Genomic DNA, 22,344 nt, shown 5'->3' with positions numbered 1-22,344 from the left:
AGTTCAAATCCACCCTTAGATACTTTCTTACTAGCTCTGTGACCCTGGGCAAGTCGCTTAACTCTGTTTGCCTCAGTTTCCTCATCTGTAAAATGACCTGGAGAAGAAATGGCAAGCCACTCCAGTATCATTGCCAAAAAACTCCCAAATGAGGTCACAGAGATGGATGTGACTGAACAATATCAGATGAAATTTATGCTATTTATGGTACTATAGATTTCATGTGCTATGAAAAGTATATATTGTCTGAAATCAATGGGTTTCTTGGAAATTTTTTTATTGAGATGTTAGCACAAAAGGTCACAGAATTCTACGGAATTAACTAACAAGAACAAATGTTTTGCATGTTACTAATTTTATTTTGTGTACTGTATTTTATGGGTTATTTCATGGTTACTGTGTTAGGAAAAGTACGTATTATCAGAATTAATGTTTTGTTAGGAAGAATTGTATGTAGAAAAGTATATTTTCAGCAATCTCTAGCAAAAGATGAGAGTTTTTGTTGGTCACAGAAACCTAAACCCTTATTTCTCATAGGTTCAATGTATTAACATTTGATTTTTTTACTTTCTCATGGTTTTCTAGGAATGTTATTCCCAAGAAAGTTGAAGATTATCTGTAGTTGCTTCATGTTGTTTCCCCCATTACACTGAGCTTCTTGAGGGCAAGGACTCCTGTTGGCCTTTCTTTGAATCCCAAATACTGAACTTGCACCTGGCACGTAATAGATGCTTAATAAATAGGTGCTTCTCTTGTTGCCTGCCTGCCTGCCTGGTCTATTATTATATTTTTTTGGGGGGGGTGAGGTTTGGATACTATTATTATATGTTAAGTAAATTCAAAGTATTAAAATTTTTTCCCATTTTGACAAATGAAATTACCTGCATATATATCCAAATATTCTGCCATGTACAGGACTATCAAAAATACTAAGTGCAGAATTATTAAAAAAAAACAACCCAACACATATATATTAAATAACACATTTAATGAGAGACGTCAAAAGTTTGGATAGAAGTACAGGCTGTAAAACTAACTTGCTTATCTGTTCTATAGTTTAAAAAATTAAAATTAGAGAAAATGGTACATGACCATCTTGTGTTTGAGGTTTGATATCTTATTCATTATCTGAGGAAAACTTGTAAGGAAGTGAGATATATTTTTCCTACTGACACCAGCAGTAGTAAATAATATCTCTAGATAATAAGTGTGTGGTGATACTGCTCATATAAAAGCATATGATTATAAAGTAATTAGGCTGATTAAAAAATAAGTATACTGGAATTTCTACATGCAAATGAGTACTATTTCCTTCAAAGCAGTTCCCTGGAAAGATTTTTTGCTTATTGAAACAATTCAGGCTTTACCTAAAACATTTCTGGAACTCAGCTTTATCTCAAGTCCTCTTTCTAAGTCTTTGGCCGCCAGGTGGCAATTGGGCAACATGGTAGGAGTGTCATAAAAGCCTGTGGTCAGCAGATGGCAGTGAATACTCAGCACTGTCTGCTCTCTAGCTCCTTTGTGGACGCAAGAATATATGGCAGGCAGCCTTTTCTTGTTTTTCACAGTTAAAGTGATTCATATTTCTGAAACCAAGAATTGGAACACATGGTATGACATAAGATCTTCCTTTTGAAAAGCCTCATAAATGCATATTTCCTTTTCTTGGAATCAGGACTTTTTTTTTTTTTAGAAAATCCAAGACATATAATCATTGTGCCAAAAATGGATAGGGAAATAGCAATGGGCATCTGCACTCTCTTGGACCTGAGGAAGAAATGAAAAATGGGCTTACCCTAGGCAAGAAAGTAAAACAAAAAGAAAAGGATCAAAACCATCTTTACTATGTGTATATGACACATGGAATCCAGGAAATTTAGAGAGGGATTATTACCATGTCAGTCAATCCCTATGACACTCAAAACCTGAGATTGAGGAGGAAAGCCATGAAAAATAACCTAATTCCATAGGAACAATGCAAAGTTATACATACTCCTTACTCTCCACCCAACCCATCCCTCAAACCAACCTTCTAATTTGCTTAGAGGCAAGTGGTGCAGTGGGTAAAGTTCTAGGCCTGAAGCCAGAAGTTCAAATTGAGCCTCCAACATTTATTGGCTGTATGATCCTGGGCAAGTCACTTAACCTGTTTTCTAAACTGTAAAAATGGAGGTAATAATAGTACCTAGCCTCTCAGACTTTTTTTTTTGGGGGTGAGGCAATTGGGGTTAAGTGACTTACCCAAACTCATACAGCTAATGAGTATTATGTGTCTGAGGCTGGATTTGAACTCAGGTCCCCTGACTCCAAGGCTGGTGCTCTATCCACTGAGTCACATAGCTGCCCCACCTCTCAGGTCTTAGCACACTACCTGGTACCTGGTGACATATAAATGCTTATTCCCTTCCTTCCCTTCCCTCAAGGGTGGGAGGAAGGTGGAGGGTGGGTGTACCTATACAATAGTCATTGAAAATATTTGTGGGAGTTGGTGGGGGGGGGAAACTAGAGGTCAATGGAAGTGTTGGTCATAAATAGGATTGAGATAGAAGAAATTGAAGGAGAAAGAGAATGGATTAAAAATAGTATGAGAAAAGATGGTAAAGTGGAAGATGGAGGAATCCCCCAAACAAGAATAAAAACAGGACAGAAAGAACAATGAAATTATGTGATTAGCAGTTGGGGGAAGGGTAATTGAGGGAGAAAGGAGTTAAATAAAGAGTATGGTAGTTAGTGCCCAGACAGAGAGTCATGTTCAGTGTGCCACAGTGGGGAAAAGGTGAGGGAGTGGGTCTCTGGCGGAGGGCAGGAGTAGCAGCTGTGACCACACCGGGGCATGACATGCAGCTGGAAACAGTTGCAGGGAGAGGAGCATGGTCTAGGAAGGGATAGCTCCATGGAGCCCTTTTCCCTCTAGGGAAAGGGCTTGATTTCTGGCAGTAGCAGAGCAGTTATTGGACAGCACCTTCCCGTCAGAGGATCTTCTGAGCCCGTGCTGGATTCTCATGCTCAGCCTTCATGGGAAATGCTATTTCTCTAACTGACATTTCAACTCACAGGCCTCCCTTTCCTGTAGGTGGGGTTTCCATAGGAAAAAGCAGCCTCTCTGTTTCCTTGCTCTCGCAACTGTTTGGAGTCTGAATTCCCTATATCCCACTTCACATGGTAAAGTCCCCTTTTAAGCTGGACTGTCTCCATCCTTTGTACAAGTGTTGGGACTGGTGCAAAAGTGAAGCTTTCTTTGATTTCCTCCAAACTTGAGGTTCACTGCTCTCTTCAAATGAAGATGGACTTGCCTGGAAATCTTGCTATTTCTTTCAGCATCTGAATATGGGACCTGATCATGCTAGCAAGTTTGGTGACAAGAGGACAAGGCCAAACACACCCCCAGAAAACACCTGAGGATATTTCCAGCCCCCAAGGGACTTTATGCTCTTCCAAATCCCATCTGATAGGGTGGTAAGCATGGCATTCTTTTTACGGCTTCAGTTCTCTGGTTTGTGCTGGTTCTTTTTTCTTTCAGCAGATAGTCAGGAGATAGCCACTCTCACTGTAAAATACCAAGTTTCAGAAGAAGTGCCATATGGAACAGTGATAGGGAAACTGTCAAAAGAACTGGGCTGGGAGGAGAGAAGCAGGCAAGAAGGGGCTTTCCAGATTTTGCAGCTACCTCAGGTGCTCCCCATTCAGGTTGACTCCAAAGATGGTTTACTCAGCACCGGGAGGAGGCTCGACAGAGAGCAGCTTTGCAAACAGAAAGATCCTTGTCTGATATCCTTTGATGTGCTGGCCACAGCAGGCTTAGCTTTGATCCACGTGGAGATCCAGGTGCTGGACATCAATGATCACCACCCCCGCTTTCCCAAAGCAGAGCAGGAGCTGGAGATCTCTGAAAGTGCCTCTCTTCGGACCAGGATTCCCTTGGACCGAGCCTGGGATCTTGACACTGGCCCTAATACTTTGTACTCCTATTCACTTTCTCCCAGTGAGCACTTTGCTCTGGAGGTGATTCTGGGCCCTGATGAAAGCAAACATGCAGAGCTCGTGGTGGTTAAGGAGCTGGACCGGGAGCTGCATGCATCCTTTGACTTGGTATTAACGGCCTTTGACAACGGGGATCCCCCCAAGTCGGGTACCAGCTTAGTTAAGGTCAGTGTTTTGGATTCCAATGACAACAGTCCCATGTTTGCAGAGAGCTCCTTGGCTTTAGAAGTTGGGGAAGATACTGTCCCTGGGACCCTTCTCATAAACCTCACGGCTACTGACCCTGATGAAGGACCAAATGGGGAGGTTGAGTTTTCCCTCAGTAAGCATGTGCCACCAGATGTACAAGACACCTTTAGTATTGATGCCAAGACAGGTCAGATCATTCTGAGTCGGCCCCTGGACTATGAAAAAACTCCTGCTTATGAGATAGATGTACAGGCCAGGGACTTGGGTCCCAACCCGATTCCAGCTCACTGCAAAGTCCTCATCAAGATTCTAGATGTCAATGACAACTCCCCAAGCATACATATTACATGGGCCTCTCAACCATCTGTGATATCTGAAGCTCTTCCCAGGGACAGCTTCATTGCCCTGGTGATAGCAAGTGACCTAGATTCTGGGGACAATGGCCTGGTTCATTGCTCCCTCAGCCAAGGACAGGGACATTTCCAACTAAAAAGAACCAATGGTAACACTTATATGCTCCTGACCAATGCCATTCTGGATAGGGAAAGGTGGCCTGAATATAACTTGACGTTGTTGGCCCAAGACCAGGGGAAGCCGCCGTTATCAACCAAGAAACATCTCACTATTGAGATCAGTGACATCAATGACAACGCACCCATGTTTGAGTTGAGCAAGTACAACATCTCCGTTTGGGAGAATAATCTACCTTCTTCCTATCTCATCACTGTGAAGGCTCATGATGCTGACTTGGACTGCAATGGAAAAGTCTCTTACCACATCCAGGAATCTCCTTTTTCCCATCTGGTAGCTATTGACTCTGACACGGGGGAGGTCTCGGCATCTACTACGCTGGACTATGAACAAATAACAAGTTTTCAATTTCTGGTAATAGCAGAAGATAAAGGTCAGCCTCAGCTTGTTTCTAGTGCCTCTGTGAGGGTCAGCCTCCTGGATACCAATGACAATCCTCCCATAGTGGTGCAGCCTGTTCTCAGTGATGGGGCAGCCTCTATTTCTGTGTTGGTGAACTCTTCCACTGGTCACCTTGTGGTCTCTTCTGAGAACCCTGACCCCTTTCGAGCGTCCCGCTCTAGCACATCTTCTTTGGTGACCTCTAGGCCACAGCTGTTTCTCTTAACGACCATTGTAGCTATTGATGCAGATTCTGGGGACAATGGAAATCTTCTCTATGCCATCTGGAGTGGAAATGACGCGCGCCTCTTCTTCCTTGATCCTCACATGGGGCAGCTGTACATCAATGCCACCAATGCCAGCAGCCTCATTGGCAGCGAATGGGAACTGATGATTGTTGTCACTGATCAAGGAAGGCCCCCCCTGGAGACCAGGGCTTTGGTGAAAGTCACTTTCACCAATAGCCTTGATCACCTGAAGAATCTGGCCCAGGAATCTAGCCCCTTGAGCATCTCAGCAGTGACGGCAATTTGCTTGGCTGTGTTGTTGGCCATCTTCTTGTCGATTCTTGTTTTGACTGTGTCCATCTGTAGAACTGACCGGAAAGAGGACAGAGCTTATAACTGCAGAGAAGCGGAGTCAACCTACCGACACCAGCCCAAGAGACCCCAGAAACAAATCCAGAAAACTGACATTCACCTAGTGCCGGTGCTCAGGGGCCAGGCAGAAGAGCTGAGTGAACCTGGGCTGCCCTACAAGGATGCAGGGAAGGAAAATGTCCCAGAAACAGGTTGGGACTTTCCACTGCAGGCTCCATATCTAACCCCAACATTGTACAGGACGCTTCGGAACCAAAGGAACCAGGGCGCTTCCCCCGAGGATAGAGAGGTACTGCAAGACACCTACAATCTCCTTTTCCACCATCCGAGGCAGAGGAACGCCTCTCGAGAAAACCTGAGCCTCCCAGATCCTCAGCCAACAACATGCCACCCTAAGGCCTCAAAGAACGTGGGGAGCCCCCAGATGAAGCCATCCCAAGAGCAGGGGAGCGATCTGCCAGCACCAGCCCTTCCAGCCTCCACTACGACACTTAGGAGGCAGCGAAATCTGAATGCCAAAGCTGACCCAGACAAAGAACATCACCCCCACCAGATCCTGCGCAGCCTGGTCCGACTGTCGGTGGCTGCCTTCACAGAGCGAAACCCCATGGAAGAGCTCACCATCGACTCCCCTCCAGTTCAGGTATTAGCAACACAAGCACCCTCTTAGAGGAAAAACGAAGTTAATCCATATAAAAGAGTATGGCTATGGATTCTGTCTCAGGTGTAGTGGTGTTTTATATTTGACCTAACTCTTTGTTGTCGTATAATATGTAGCAGACAGAAAATGACTGAAAATAAGGATTCCCTTAAGTAAAGCTGCTTATCCAATTCAAATGGTGCAAGTTCACTGGATGTGTGGCTCTGCCCAGTATGGATAAGGCTGTACTTCAGCCACTTACTAGAGCACTGAAATTGGTCTGCTGAATTTGTAATTTCTCTATGTTTAAATTGTAGTTATTTCCAACCAATTACAAATTTTTTTTAAAGGCAGCTAAACAAAGATGAATAATTTGGACTTGAAACCGAGGCTTGTTTTTGTTTTGTTGTTTTGTTTTTTAATGAGGGCAGGGAGGAGGGAGGAGAAAGGAAGACAACCTAATCCATTAAATCCAGGAAAAGAGAAATCAGCTGGTGAGAGTCATGGAGAGACTGTTGGATTTGGAGTCAAAGGACCTGGGTTCTATTCTTGGCTCTGCTCCTTACATGATTTTTGGCAAATGACTTAACCTTTCTGGGCCTCAGTTTCCTCATTTGTAAAGTGAAAGGATTAGACTAGATTCTCTGTAAATCTATTATATTAAATTATGTTCATGGTGCTTTCTGTTTATGGCACATAGTTCCCAACCCCCTTCAGATTTCATTCGATCCTAACAGCTCTCTTGTGAAGTAAATGGGGCAGGTAAATTTACCATCATTTAACAGTTAAGAAGATTGATGCTCAGGAGGGAAAGAGAGTCACCCAAGGTCATTCAGCTAGTCAATAGCAAATCGAGGACTTCCTAATCCAAGGCTCTTTCCTCTTACACCACATTACATTCACAAAATGGCCAAGTAGACCAAGCAAATTTCCTGGCCTCCAAGGACAGAGCTATTTCCTCAACCTTCCCCCAAGAACTTGCCAAAAACTCAGACTCACAGACTGCCAGGCAAATAGCCAGTCTCCCTTTTGGGTAGTTTTAACGTGGGCCCCAGACATCAAAATGGCCCTCCCTAGCAGCTCAAAGACAAGGGCAGACTTTGTCTTGGGGGTTGTTACTTAATAAGGAGGCTGGAGAGAAGGGAGGAGGCATTAAAAAGACATTTTACTATGTTAAGTGGCTTGTGACTCTGCTGTTTTCTTATCTGTCATACAAGTAGATAAGATGAGGAGGAAATGGCTTGCCGCAGATAGCGCTTTTAGAATAGAGACAGCTTTTTCTCCAGCTGCAGCTGATGAATGGTCCTGGCTCTTTGGGGCTGGGGTCGGGTGTGCTCCAGGAAATGGGACTCTGACCTACTGACCCTTACTTCTTTAAAAACCTCACAGTCATAGTCAAATCCCAGCCTAGAGGCTTCTCTTTTCCCCTTTCAAGGGTCTGACTTCCAAGTCACATTTGACATTGGGAATTCTCAGACCTCTCTTCCTTTGGGCCCAAGGAGCTGAGTTCAGAGGAAACACAATCAGTCATTCTGGAGAATCTCCCTTAAGGCTGAAGCACTGATTCTGGTAACAAAAATGAGAAAAACTTTTTGCATTTGTATAGCACTTTTTAAAAATATAGCTCATTAATCTTCATGCCTGTGAGGGAGATAAGGTAAGTATCATGAGCCTTGTCTTTCAGTTGAGGAGCCCAACCCAAAAGCTGAGGGAGGTTAAATCCCTTGCCTGACATCACACAGCAAGGGGATGATGGAGATGGGGGGGGAACCCAGGTGTCCTGGGTCCCAGTCTGCTTTACTTCTCTCAGCACCATGGCCTTAAGTCTCTTTTGATCAGGCAGCTTAAATGTTAGTGAAAACAAATGAACAAATCATTTTTGCCAAAATAATATTAGGCTTGCTTTCTTTTCCTTCCCTTTTTTATTTGTACCTTACTGTTGCTTTATTCTTTTGTCATATCAGTATACGTATGTGCATGGCACTTAGATTGTCTGAACTCTCTCATCTGTTCTTAAGACAGCAATTAACTCAACAACACTTGCAAAGAAATCTTGTGTGTCAATTTACCAGTGCCTGACTTAGATTTTTTTTAAAAGTTTGTTTTGAAGAAATGTCTTTCCTCTTCCATCATACATTCCATCTCCATCTCCCTAATTGGTGAGGACCATTACTTCACCTTGCAGGGGGCTCTGTGCTCTGTGTGCGTGTGTGTGTGTTCGTAGGAGAAAGATGGACAAAGAAAGGGCAGGATAATGTGTTTTCTCAGCTCCCCTCTCCTTTAGCTTGCACTAGCTTTCCTGGGTAAAGTAAGGGAGCTTGGGGAATCTGCCTGTGTAGGTCTCTGTCACTTCTGCATTGTCCCCCTGTCCTAATCACACAAACATCTGAAGCCGGAGGAAACACTATAAAAAGAAAGCACAGTATTGAAGGAAACATCCGGCAAGGAAGTGTGCTTGGGGGGAATTGTGTAGAGTCAACAGATTTTTCCTGTCTTACAGCAAATATCCCAGCTGCTGTCCTTGCTGCACCAGGGCCAATTTCAACCCAAACCAAACCACAGAGGAAACAAATACGCGGCCAAGACCGGTAGTGTCAGGTAAGCAACACGTAACCTTCAGCTCTACTCAAGGAAGAGTCTTCAAAAACCCTGGGCCCATCTCTTTTGCCCTGGCCATCCTCCCAACTCCAGCCCCTCCTAGCCTCATTTCTCTCTGGTCAGTGATTTCCAATGTTCCTTGATCTTCAGTCTTTGCTCTTCTGAGTCAGAATTCCAGGCTTGGTCCCCCACCCCCTGCCATTCTTTGGTCCCAGGCTGTGCTGTGCTTTTGCCACTATATTTAGGTCCTAGAGCTGTGAAGGAAATGATTTCATTTCTGATGCTCTAATTTGTCTGCTGATGAAAGAGGTGTTTGGGCTCCTTTTGCACACAGGATATGTTTTGTTTTGTATTAATAAATTTATTCCCTTCTTGCTTTCTCACCTAAGCCTAACTTTAAGGGCAGGAATAATAGTTCATGCTAAGTGTGGGTATTTGTCCCCTTGAGTGGGTTTCACTATTTCTGAGGACTCACAACTCATTAGCAAGCTAGATTTAGCCTCCTCTGAAAATGGCCCTGCTCTTGGGTAACAGTTATTTCACATGGAATCAGCCCTAGGAAATTATCTTTCTCATGTTTCACTTGGAGAATATATGTGATTGAGAGGAAGGAGTGGAAATTCAATTCACTTCAACTCAATACGCACTTAATAGAGTGTCTGGTATGGGCAAGATCTTGTGGCAGGCACCATGGAACATGTAAAGATGGACAAGATATCATAGCTGCCCTCGAAAAACAAAATCTAATGGGAAGAGATATGAGCACAGATAAACAGGATACAAGGTGGAATAGGATAAGTGCTATAAGAGAGGTATAAGCAAAGTACTATGCAAGTATACTAGAGGGGTTAGGAAGGGCTTCTTAGAGGAGGCAACATTGAATTGGACCTTGAAGAATGCACAGAATTTCTAAAGGATAAAATGGGGTAGAGGTGGAGTAAATGTGTTTCTGCTATGAGGGCCTTCCAGGTAGAAGGAAAAGCATGGATAAGGGTAGGAAAATACATGGTAACTATAGAGACTAGTAAGTCATACAGATTGACTGGAACATATGGTATAATATGAAGAAAAGTGGGAGATAAGGCTAGAAAGGTAGTTTGGGGCCAGGCTGTACAGGGCCTGGAATGACATTCTAAGGAGTTTGGAATTTATTCAGTCAGCAATAGGAAGCCACTGAAAGTTTTTGAGTTAGGTCATGGTGACAAGACCACCAATGAAGACAACAGCCCATGAAGTAGACTTGGATATGTTTTCTAACCAAAGTTGTAGTTATTCTGAATATTCTGAGTAGGTTCTGAAACCATGAACAGAATGTACTGGAGAAGGAACCAAAAGGGAGCCTTGCATAGATAGTAGGCATTTCAATACTTGTCAAATTGAATTCTACAATGAGAAAAAGAAAGAAAACTCTAGGAAGTCTGTCACTTCCTGTGGTGATTTGGTTTCCTTTGCAGAAATGCAGGATTGGAGACAGATTGGCAAAGTGCCAAGGAGGGTGACCATGGAGAACATGAAGCAGAGGATGGGAATTCAGACAATGAGCTGGACCTCTCAGTGAAACAACTCTTGGAGGAAGAATTAGAGAGCTTGTTTGATCCACAAACAGGTAAAGGGCTTCTTTTGATCAACATTGACCTCATTTGACTCTGATTAATTCCATCCCTTCAGGATCTTCCTTTTTCAGAACTCAAATTCAACAAATATTTATTGAGCACTTACTATGTGAAATACTATTGTGGCCACAGTTGGGAAGAACAATTAGCAAAATCATTAGATGTGTTTCCTTTTAAACTTCAAGCAAGGTAATTACTCATTTAAGCAAGTTTAAATTAAGTTATACTTTGATTGGATACCAAAAGCACCAATGAACAGATTAATTTGTTCTTTGCCTTTCATAAGTATATTTGAATTTTGCAAATTTGCCTCGACAATAACTATAATTTGTGAATTTGCTAATTGTTCTTTTCCCGGAGAGAAGCATTAGCCAGCTGTATTCTTTAAGGGATTCGTGTACCTATACAGCTGTTATTAATTAGTTAGGCACTTGTTTATCAGTTTCTTCTATAAGACTTCAAACATCCAATGACCAGGTCCTTTTCAGCTCTCTCTCTCTCCTCCTTCAGGGTGGTCAGGACATGATGGTAGAGGAGAGAATCAAAAGGGGTTATAGTGATGGCAGAGAATCAATCAATAAGCATTTATTAATCACCTGCTGTGTGTCTGGCTGTGCTGAATGATGGGGATACAAAAAAGAGACAAAAGATTGGCCCTGCCCTCAAGGAGTTTATAGTCTAATGGAGAATTTCCTTTGCTACTTGTATTCTTATTCCAAGGGGGAGCTAGGTGGCGCAGTGGATAGAGCACCAGCCTGAAGTCAGGAGGACCTGAGTTCAAATGTGATCTCAGACACTTGACACGAGCTGTGTGACCCTGGGCAAGTCACTTAACCCCAATTGCCTAAAAAGAAAAAAACAACAACAACAAATAGTATTCTTATTCCAAGGTCACACTGGGATTAATGACTTGGTGTTTCAGGGTTGGCAGTGACCTATTCACAACCAAAATCTGAAGTTAATGCTTTTAAAAAGCTTAATGCTTTTGCTGCCTTAATATTTTATGCTTTTGGTGCTTTTCACCTTTAAATCTCACCTCCTATAGGGATCCTTCCTCAGCCCCTTTTAATTCCGATGCCTTTCCTCTGTTAATTATTTTCTACTTATCCTGCATGTAACTTGATTTGTATATATTTGTTTGCATGTCATTGTCCCCATTAGATTGTAAATTATGAGGGCTTGTTCAGTCATTTCAGTTGTGTCTGACTCATCCTGACCCCATTTGGGATTTTCTTGGCAAAAATGATGGAGTGCTTTGCCTTTTCCTTCTCCAGATCCTCTTCCAGATGAGGAAACTGAGGCAAACAGGGTTAAGTGACTTGCCTGGGGTCACACTGTCTGAGGCTTTTGAACTCAAGTCTTCCTGACTTCAGGCCCAGCACTCTATCTCCTATGCCACATAGCTGCCCACGATGGCAGGGGCTGTCTTTTGCCCTTTTTTGTATCCCTAGTGTTTAGCATAGTGCCTAGCACATAGTAGGCACTTAATAAATGTTTATTAAATTGAATTTTTGAAAAATTAAGTGGTGTTAGCAAATTGTAGCATGATACAATGGAAAGAACCCTGGCCCTGGAGTGAGAGAAGCTTAGCTTGAATTCTGGCTCTTCTGCTTAATATTAATGCACCTTGAACAAGTCACTTGGGCCTTAATTTCCTCATTTGTAAAATGAGAGGTTTGAACTGACTAGATGACCACAAGGGTCCTTTCCAGTTCTAGAGCTATGATAGTATGACAATAAGCAACAAAATAGTAAGTCTTGTGGAGTACAGCAGCAATTCTGTGCAAAATTTGTGTGTTTTGGAAAACATCTGGTCAGTATAAAGTAACTCATTCTTTGCAGAAAGCTGAGTCCAAGTCTAATGATGTCCCTCACCATTCTGTCTCTCTCTTCTCACTCTTGTGCTCTAGGCACCTATTCCCTGTGACTAGTTTTAGAAGTCATTGCAGCCAATGTGATTGATGCTAAAGGTGGGTGGGGAGGAGAAGCTAAAAGGCAGAAATTTACCAGGAAGGGATATTTGCCCATCTACCTCCTGACTTTCAACCCAGAAGTGTCCTCAAATCAACAACAACAACAACAAAAGTAACAGATCTGAGTTCTAGTGAAAATTCATGTGTTTTTAGCTCTGGAGTTATAATATGTTCATCCTGTACCAATGACTGATTAAAAGTAAAACTGAAGGTGACTCTCTCTATGTAATTCTTCATTCTATCTTTTTCCTTTTTCTCTCTCTCCCCATTTCCCCCTTTATTCCTTTTCTCTATTAGACTTAGGATAAACCAGCAGCCCCTAAGGACATTGCTTAGCTCTGCAGAGGGGAATGCAAATCTAAAAAGATCATTTTCATCCTCAGCAGAGCCCAGCATCAGCTGCAGATAGACAGTACCTGTATTTAGCTCAGAAGAGAAGTACTGGACCTTATCAATTTATAGGTAGGCCTGAGTGGTGGTGATGCTCTGTGCAGGAAATACTTGTGTAAGAGACAATTCCACCTCTCAACTCTAGGCCTGGCTAGAAGATTTTCTAGATCTAAGATGAGGAATAGTTACTGGGCCCTCCATTGGCAATGAAGATGCTGAATTTGGGGGCTAAACAACTGAGGCTTGAATGGAATTTTCCCAAATATAACATTTTCACTTTCTCATATAGACACTACCATTCTGAATCTTCTGGTCTCTTATTTTTCCATATTTTTGTAAGAAAGATTTTTACCCCGATCAAACTGGGGAAGGGAGAAGGAAATGTCCCCTTATGGTCTCAAAGACCCCTCCAAGCACTGTAACAGCTTAGGAAGCCACATGTAACATTTCACATGTTGGGTGCCAACCTTACATGAAACACAATCATTAACAACCAGTCTCATAATTCACCTTAGTCTGGAAAGGAGCAGGCTTTCCCTTACCTCTACCACCATCACCATTTCCAGAGTCCTTTAAGGAGAGAAGAAGGTTTTTGGAATATTTTTGGTACATATGAGGCAGTTTACATGGAGGTGTTGGAGTCTTAGGATTCCAGATCTAGAGCTGGAAGGGATATCAGGTGTCATCTAGTCTAACCACTTTATTTTATTTTACAGATGAGAAATCTACAGCCCGGAGGGTTTGAGTAACTTGTTGAAGGTTACATAGGTAGTAAGTAGTAGTGTCAGGATTCAAACACACACCCTCTGACTTCAGACCTGGTATTATTCCCATGGTACCACTTGGCCTAGGAAGTATAGTGGATATTCTTTCAATCATCACTTCCCCCCCACAGCAGGCTCCTTACTCATGTATAACACATTTCCATTTAACACCAGTTTCTGTAATGAGAGGGAGGTCTTTGAATTGTCTTCAGAGTTCTAGGGAATGCTTCCCTGCCAGGCCCAAGGCCTAGGCTGCAACTGACACATCTGTAGGCCAGAGCTGTAGAGTAGCAAATAAGGTAGAAACTTGTGGAAGTTTTCAGCCAGGAAAACCCTAGTATGTGATATGAATACAACTATAAAACACTATTTATAGAAATAAACAGACCTAAATAATTGAAGAAATCTTAAATGCTCATGGGTAGGTAGGTTGAGCCAATATAATCAAAATGACAGTTAATTTACTAATTCAGTGCCAACTGAACCACTGAAGGATTACTTTATAGAAGAAATACAGCTAGGTGGCGCAGTGGATAGAGCACTGTCCCTGAAGTCAGGAGGACTTGAGTTCAAATCTTCCATCAGACCAAACACTTGACACTTACTAGCTGTGTGACCCTGGGCAAGTTACTTAACCCCAATTGCCTTAAAAAAAAAAAAAGAAAAGAAAAGAAGAAATACCAAAGAAATTCATTTGGAGGAATGAATTGAAGGTCAAAAATCTCAAGGAAATAATGAAACCCTAGTGTTTGGGACTAGAGTTACTAAATTTAAGAGCAGAAGCTGCACTTGCGGGAATATTCCCCTGAAGAAACAACACATGCTTGAACAAAACCCCCAAAACCTAAGTTATCTTTTGTTATAAATAATAAAAGTGATCTATGAACTAGATAAAGGAACTCTTACAAAACTCCTGATCACTAGTTCAGAGGTAGGGAACCTGCAGCCTTGAGACCACATGTGGCTCTCTAGGTCCTCAAGTGAGATTCAGTCAAAGGGCTGCACTTGAGGACCTAGAGGGCCACAGGTTCCCCACCCCTGTCTTAGTTGGTCTCCTTACCTCATGTCCCTCCTTTCTCCAATCTATTCTCCACCTAGCGGCTAAAGTAATATTCCTAAAGCAAAGGTCTAATCTCATCACTCCCCTATTTGGAAAGCTCCAATAATTTCCTGCTGCCTGTAAGATAAAATGCAAATTCTTCTGTTAGGCAGTTGAGTCTTTCACTGTCAGGCTCCATTTGACCTTTTCAGGATCTTCTGCACCTTACTCTCTTTTATATACTTTGCCATCCAGCCTACTTCTTGGCCTACATCTTGATCCGCCCTCTAGACATTCCATCACCCATGTCTGTGCCTGGAATGCCCTCCCTCCTCATTTCTTGAAATCCCCACCTTATAGTTTGAGTGCCATTTTCTCCATGAGGCCTTTCCTGATTCCTACAGCAGCTAGGACCTCTGCACACTGAAATTACCTTCTATTTACTTTCTATGCGTTTTGCACTTACTTATATGGGTATGTGTTATTTCCCTTGATAGAATGTAAATTCTTTGAGGATAGGGACTGTTTCAATTTTTTCTGATTTTAAAGCAAATACTAGTGCCTTTATTCAGAAGCAGACAATCAGCTGGACTGGGAAACAAACAGGAGTGTGGGACATAGCCTAGGGTGGGGTGAGATGGAAGCCAGGCTCCTGTGATGTGGGTTAGAGAGAGTAAGTACACAGGGAAGAGGAACGGGCCTTCACTGTTGTTGTTCATCCTGCTTCTTGAAGAAGATCCATGACATCGGGAAAATGATGTGTTGACTTGCAAGTGAATTGGATTTAAGTGAGGCAGAGCTGTGCAGTCATCAGCCTCACTCTCCTCCAGAGTCATCAGAGTCCAGTGGCAAGACATAGCTTAAGATGACTGGCAGTGGCCCCAGATGCAGTGGGAGACGTTGGCCTTTTATTTTGTATGACGCAGTCACACAGCTAGCAAGTGTCAAGTGTCTGAGGTTGCATTTGAACTCAGGTCCTCCTGACTCCAAGGTCAGAGCTCTATCTACTATGCCACCTAGCTGCCCCAGACCCTGGCCTTTTTAAGCTAAGGTCTTTCCCAGGCCTCAGTTTGTCTGGGGCAGTGCCCATTCCAGAATTAAAGACTAGGTAAGAATTGAGGCAAAAGATGGCCTAGTTTGCCATCACACAGAGGACATTCAAGAGTAGAGAAGATGGGCCGATTTGGCCATGGGCTGAATGAACATTATCAGACAAATCAAAGCTAATGAAGGGGTGTGTGTGTGTGTGTGTATATACATATATATGTATATATATATATTTATGTGTGTGTATATATATTTATGTGTGTGTGTATATATATATATGTGTGTATATATGTGTATATATATATTTATGTGTGTGTGTATATATATTTATGTGTGTGTGTGTGTGTGTGTGTATATATATATATATATATATATATATATATATATATATTTACCCAATTACATGTTAAAACAATTTTTCAACATTTTTTTTTTAAGTTTTGAGTTCCAAATTCTATCCCTGTCTCCTCCCTGAGATGGTAAGCAATCAGATATAGGTTATACATGTGCAATTCTGTGCAACATTTCCATATAAGTAATTTTGGTCAAGAAGATTCTAATAAAAGAAAAAGAATGAAAAGAAGAAAGTGAAAAATAGCATGCTTCAGTCTGTATAATGAAGGCAGTTCAAAGTAACCTTATGGTACCCAGAAGAGAGAAAAGTTCCCTTTAAGGGAGTAGGAGATCTGGCTGCACAGGAGTGGTAGAGGGTGGCAAGAAGAGGGAACAGACAAATAAACCTGGAACTCATAACCAACACAAAAGTCACATTGTGTTCCTGAAACCTAGTTTCACATTCTTAACTACTCTAGTCTTGACTTGCCTCTTCCCTGTACCTCTGCTCACCATTGACTTTTCCTGCCCCAAACACTTTACCTATCTGGGCTCTTTTCCTTCTTTTCTTTTTCTCATCCTTTCCAGTCACTTCCTTTCCCCACATTGTACTGTTCACTACCCTTTTCCTGACCTACAGTTCCTCCCTCGTCCTGCTTGGCACTTTGTTGTATCACAGCATGGTTGTTGTTTCTCTCTCACTGACAGGTCTGGCCCTTGATCGGCTGAATGTCCCAGACCCGGCTTGGATGGCAAGGCTGTCCTTGCCTCTTAACACCAACTACAGAGACAATGTCTTCTCCCCAGACTCCCCAGCTGCTAGCCAGGGTCGAGAAGTCACTGCCATGGAGGAGCCCAGAACCTTCCAGACATTTGGTAAATCAGCTGGTTCTGAGATGAACTCGATGGGGAACCAGCTGGCCAGCACCTTCCTCTCAGAAATGAGCTCCCTGTTTGAGATGCTGCTGTCCCAAAACAGCCACGCCCCTGTGGCTGCTTCTGAGGTGCTGCAGCGCCTCTCAGCCTGTGGCAAGACTCTGGGATTAGACCTTGCTGGAGGTGGGGCCCTGGGCTCCGAAGCCATAGGTCCAAGCGGAAAGAAAGGAACCAAGAGCAGAACTGGCAGCAGCAATAGCAGCAGGGGCCTGTGAGCCTAGACAGGGCTCTCTGGCTGGAGGAACCTAAGCCACCCACCCCAGAGTCTGGGGGAGTATTGGCATATTTGTGTGTTCAGGCCACACCTTAAGGCTTGTCGGGTTTGGTGCTAGGTGATGAGTCCCATTGGTAGGTCTTGAAATCTCTAACCTCACCATGAAGGAACCTAACCTGAGGCAGACAGAAAACTCCTGGCTGCCTCTGCATCCTAAAGCTGCTCCAAGGAAGGAACCAGGCCCATCTCCAGGATTGCCAGTGTCAGCGAGTGGACAAAGCAGACTTCTTTAAAGAAGGGCTCAACCTACTGAAGGCCTTGGCTGAAGAATGGGTGCTAGACTGAAATTGGGTGTTTGCCAGCAAAATACATATGGCAGGTAAAGAAAGAGTGTGTGTGAATGGACATTCTCATGAAAAACAATACTTCAGTTGTCCCTCATCTGATACAGACTTGAGTCACCCCAGTATAGGGCCCTGAATTCTGGGGGTTCTTCAGTGTTAATTGGTTCATTGATAAGGTAGCATAAATTTCTGGTTGTCACCTCCCTTCAGACATAAAAAGCAAGGGAAGAATAAGTGTTCACTTTGCCCATCCCCTCCAAAAAATCTTTGGCCAACTTGGCCCAAGTTGATTTGGGGAAATAAAGGAGGAGCCTCTAATGACTTGCCCCCAAAGTGGTGTGCACCATTATGTACACACGCTTACACTGTCTATGCATTCACCAGAGCCTGACACTTCAGTCAGCTGCCACCAAAGATCCCTTGTCTAGAGATGCCTTCTGCCTTCAGCCTGTCGGTCCTCCTTGACGTGGCATTTAAAGGGGCAATACTGATGTCTATATATAACAGGACACCTGAAATTAAACTCTTCTCACTTCAGGAGATGAGAAATAGCCAATAATTTGGGCTATTGCCAGCAGTGAACTTGCCCGAGCTTCGCTCTGGAGACCTCTTAAAAATAAAATACTTCCAAAGCAACTTGGTTTAATGGATCTTATCAGAAGCTGAAGCTGAGATTTAATACGTCGAAGATGGCCTTAATTTGGATTGTTGGATGTTGGGAGGGGCCAGATCAAGAGCTCTATGACTAGGCAAAGAATTGGCCTCTGATGACACTTTATTTTCACGGTTCAGAATATTTGTGTGCAAGAGTAAGTCATCCTTTCTCATACGTTGGATTTTAAACTTTGTCCAGTCTTCCAAAATCTAACTCACTTCAGTCTCTATAGAGAAGACCATGAAATCCCTATTGGTAGGAGGAAATCTATCAAATGGTTACCTAGTAAAGCTTCCTTTGAAAAACCCAACCTTTGTCTCTTCTCCATCCTCATTCACCTTGACCTCTCTGCAGCCAGTGACATGGTTGACCACTCTTTCCTCCTTGCAATTCTCTTCTCTCTAGGTTTTCGAGACGTCACTCTCTCCTGGTTCTCATCCTAGTGGTCCTATCTGGCTTCTCCTGCTCTTCAAGATCGTGCCTTCTAACCATAGGTGTTCCTCAGGGTTCTGTACTGGGCCCTCTTCTCTTCTCCCCCTGTACTACCTGACCTGGTGACTTCATCAGCTCCCATGAATTTAATTACCATCTCTATGCTGATGATTCTCAGATCTACATATCTGGGCCCAAACGCTCTGCTGACCTCCAACATCTCATTTCCACCTGCCTTTCACACATCTTGAACTGGATGTCCAGTAGACGTCTTAAACTCAAACTCAGTTTCCCCCTCTAAACCCTCCCACCACCCCATGACTTCTCTATTACTATAGTGGGTAACACCCTCCTCCCAGTCCCTTAGGCTTACAACTCAAAAGTCATCCTGGATTCCTCAGTGTCTCAGGACCCCCTCCACCCATATCCAAGCCATTGTCAAGGCCTGTCGATTTCACCTTTGCAACAACCCTCCAATATACCCCTTCTCTCCTCTGACACAGCCACCACTCTAAGGCAGGCCTTTATCACCTCATGCCTGAATTACTGCAATAGCCAGATGGTGGGTCTCCCTGCCTAAAGTCTCTCTTCATTCCAATTCATCCTCCATTCAGCCACTAAAGTGATTTTCTTAAAGCACAGGTCCTATCATGCCACGCCCCTCCTCGATAAACTCCAGTAGCTTCCCATTGCCTCCAGGATCAAATACAGAGTGCTCTGTTCGGCATTCAAAGCCCTTCGTAACCTAGCCCCCTCCTACCTTTCCGTCTCCAACATGCGCTCTTCGATCCAGTGACACTAGCCTCCTGGCTGTTCGCCCAAGACACATCATCTCTTGCCTCTGGGCATTTTCTCTGGCTATCCCCTGTGCCTGGAATGCTGTCCCTCCTCTGCTCCAACTACTGACATCTCTGGTTTCCTTTAAGTCCTAAAATCCCACCTTGTACTGGCAGCCTTCCCCAGCCTCTTCTAATTCTAGTACCTTCTCTCTGCCGATTATTTCCTAATTTATCTTGTACATAGCTTGCTTTGCATATATTTGTTTGCATGTTGTCTCCCCCATTAGATTGTAAGTTCCTTGAGGGCAGGGACTGTCTTTTTTCTCTCTTAGTTTCCCCAGTGCTTAGCACATGTCTGACACATAATAGGTACTTAACAAAAGCTTATTGTGTTGAACTAAAGAAAGAGAAAATTGTATGTATGTGTGTGTGTTTGTGTGTGTGTAGGTCAGGGGTGGACAACCCACGGCCTTGAGGCCACATGTGGCCCTCTAGGTCCTTGGGTGCAGCCTTTTGACGGAGTCCAAGTTTTACAGAACAAATCCTCTTTTAAGGGGATTTGTTTTGTGAAGTTTGGATTCAGTCAAAGGGCCACACTTGAGGACCTCGAGGGCCATGTGTTGCATTGGGGCAGCAGGTGCCCCACCCCTGAATAGAGAGGCATTATATGTAGAGAAGTACAGAGAGCTGGTCTGGGTGTCAGAAAGACCTAGGTTCAAATTCTGCCCCTGACACATGTTGGCTATGTGACCTCGGGCAAATCACTTAATCTCTCTGTGCCCCCATACAACTCTCTAAGACTATAAACTGCACATCAGGTCCTAATTTCCATCAGCAGAAGGAGTTTCTTCCTGGGTCTTCTCTATCTTAATGAAATCACAGATTTAGTTGTTCCCTTCCCCCCCCCAAATATAGAGAACCGTGAAATAGCAAATCTTAAAACTCATCATTGTCGTAGAAATTTCCAGGCAGCTCAATTGTTTAATTCCATTAGCAGCATGCCCTCTGGATACGAGCCCTTCCTCTGCTCTTCCTCATTATGGGTACAGAACTTATGATCAGAGAATGATATAGCCATTCTCCTAGTCAGGAGGAAGAAAGATAATTATACTTTGAATATGTAAAGTGGCATTTTATGTTACAGAGGAGAAACTAAAACTCTAAAACTTCAGGTAGTTTCTCCAAAGAGGCTGTGCCTGGATGGGGTCTCGGGTCTTCTGAAGTTCAGCCCAGTGCTGCCATTAGATCATATTGTCCACTCAGCTGCATAGATTTCCTGCGTATAGGAGGCTCCCTGGGGGGGAAGGGATGTGTGGAGAGGTGACACATGGTGCCGGAGAACACAATGGCTGAATCATTCTGGCAGTGAGCTTTCTCAACTCTTCTCTGCCTGACCTCTTGTGGGCTGCTGGAGCACAGCAGCAGACGGGAGGAGCTGTGCTTTTTTAAAAAATCTATCCTTGGGGGCAGCTAGGTGGCATGGTGGATGAAGCACTGGCCCTAGAATCAGGAGGATCTGAGTTCAAATTCGGCCTCAGACATGTAACACTCACTAGCTGTGTGACCCTCGGTAAGTCACTTAACTCCAATTTCCTAAAAAAAAGAAAAATCTATCCTGTTGGGAACTGGGGGTAAAGGGACAGAGGACACACTCTTGAAGAAAAGGAATAAGGATATATAGAGAACCGACTACTTGCCAGACGCTATGTTAAGTGTTCTGTTTTTTTACAAATATCATCTCTTTTAATCCTCACCACAACTCTGGGAGGAAAGCGCTGTTATCATCCCCATTTTACAGTTATGGAAACTAAGGCAAACAGGCTGAGTGACTTGCTCAGGTCACATGGCTGATAACTGAGGCCAGATCTGAACCCAGGTGCAGAGCTCTACCCACTGTGACACCTAGCCCCCTCTTCTCCCCGTCTCATGGAAACATCTCTTACACTAACCCCCTTTTAACCTAGAGGGTTTAGAAAGGAGGCTGCAATAGTTTCAGCACAAAACGGTTCAAGTTCATGACAAACTTGGGTGACGGAAAGGTAAAGATGTCACAGCTAGAATGTTGGACAGCACTCCCTAAGAGTCCACCAGGACGGCACTCATTCTCCCCTGGGATGGCAAGCCACATGTACTCTTTACCACTATTCACCATTACCGAGCACAGGCAGGATGGCAGATGGCACCTGGAGCCAGCTAGAAGACTGACAGGCAGTCATCCTTGTGACCAGATTTCGACCTGACAGCCATCCGTACATGATTAACCTCATTTCTACCCTCTCCACCCAGCAAACATTGATTGAGCGCTGGCTCTCTGCAAGGATCAGTGTCAAGCACCCGGAGGTACACAACGATGGCTGAGCCACAGAGCTGGTGTTTTCATAGCTCCAAACTGTTTTCCACCATGGTTGGACCAACTTACAGCTCCCCCAGCAGTGAACGTTGTTGTTCCCATCCTCCTACAATCTAACAATGGCCTGTCATCTTTTTTCATCTTTGCCCACCCCATTAGATCATAAACTCCTTGCGGTCAGGGATTGTCTTCTGCCTCTTTTTTGTATTCCCAGCCCTTAGCACAGTGCCCGGCACATGGCAGATGCTAATGAATGTTTACTGATTGATTGATGGATGGCTGTAAGGTATAACTTCACAGTGATGTCTCTCCATCACCTCAAGGAATTTGAGGGCTAACGGGGAGACAAATTCAAGGTAATGCCAAGTGTGACAAATGCCACAAGAAAGGCAAAAGTGTTCAAGACATCACATGAATGGTGGAAGATGAGCAGGATTTCAACTTAAAGAAATGTGGGTTAGAAGGGATTGAGGGAATGGTCTGGGCAAGGGCACTTGTCACCGGACACATAGGCCAGTTAATCCTCCTTGGGTTCCTGAGAAAAGCAAACCCCAAA

General features: G+C 43.6%; 1 protein-coding gene across 1 annotated transcript; it reads left to right on the top strand.

Moving 5' to 3' along the window:
• Positions 1-2,920: 2,920 nt before the first annotated feature.
• On the top strand, positions 2,921-21,970 carry PCDH12 (protocadherin 12). The gene is made up of 4 exons (XM_021005156.2): positions 2,921-6,324; positions 8,822-8,919; positions 10,374-10,525; positions 16,787-21,970. The coding sequence occupies exons 1-4, from the start codon at positions 3,427-3,429 to the stop codon at positions 17,227-17,229; spliced, it is 3,591 nt and encodes a 1,196-aa protein (XP_020860815.2). The 5' UTR covers positions 2,921-3,426; the 3' UTR covers positions 17,230-21,970.
• Positions 21,971-22,344: the final 374 nt, after the last annotated feature.

Source organism: Phascolarctos cinereus, unplaced genomic scaffold, assembly GCF_003287225.1.
Source record: "Phascolarctos cinereus isolate Bilbo 61053 unplaced genomic scaffold, phaCin_HiC Scaffold_2;HRSCAF=192, whole genome shotgun sequence".
Lineage (NCBI taxonomy): Eukaryota > Metazoa > Chordata > Mammalia > Diprotodontia > Phascolarctidae > Phascolarctos > Phascolarctos cinereus.
The sequence above is the reverse complement of the archived record's forward strand: the minus strand, read 5'-3'. Positions and strand labels throughout refer to the sequence as shown.

Excerpts from the sequence above, each read along its gene's own strand:
- PCDH12 (XM_021005156.2), top strand. The coding sequence starts at position 3,427 with ATGCTCTTCCAAATCCCATCTGATAGGGTGGTAAGCATGGCATTCTTT. Across the intron at positions 6,325-8,821 it reads TCGACTCCCCTCCAGTTCAG|CAAATATCCCAGCTGCTGTC; the intron begins GTATTAGCAACA and ends CCTGTCTTACAG. Across the intron at positions 8,920-10,373 it reads GCCAAGACCGGTAGTGTCAG|AAATGCAGGATTGGAGACAG; the intron begins GTAAGCAACACG and ends TTTCCTTTGCAG.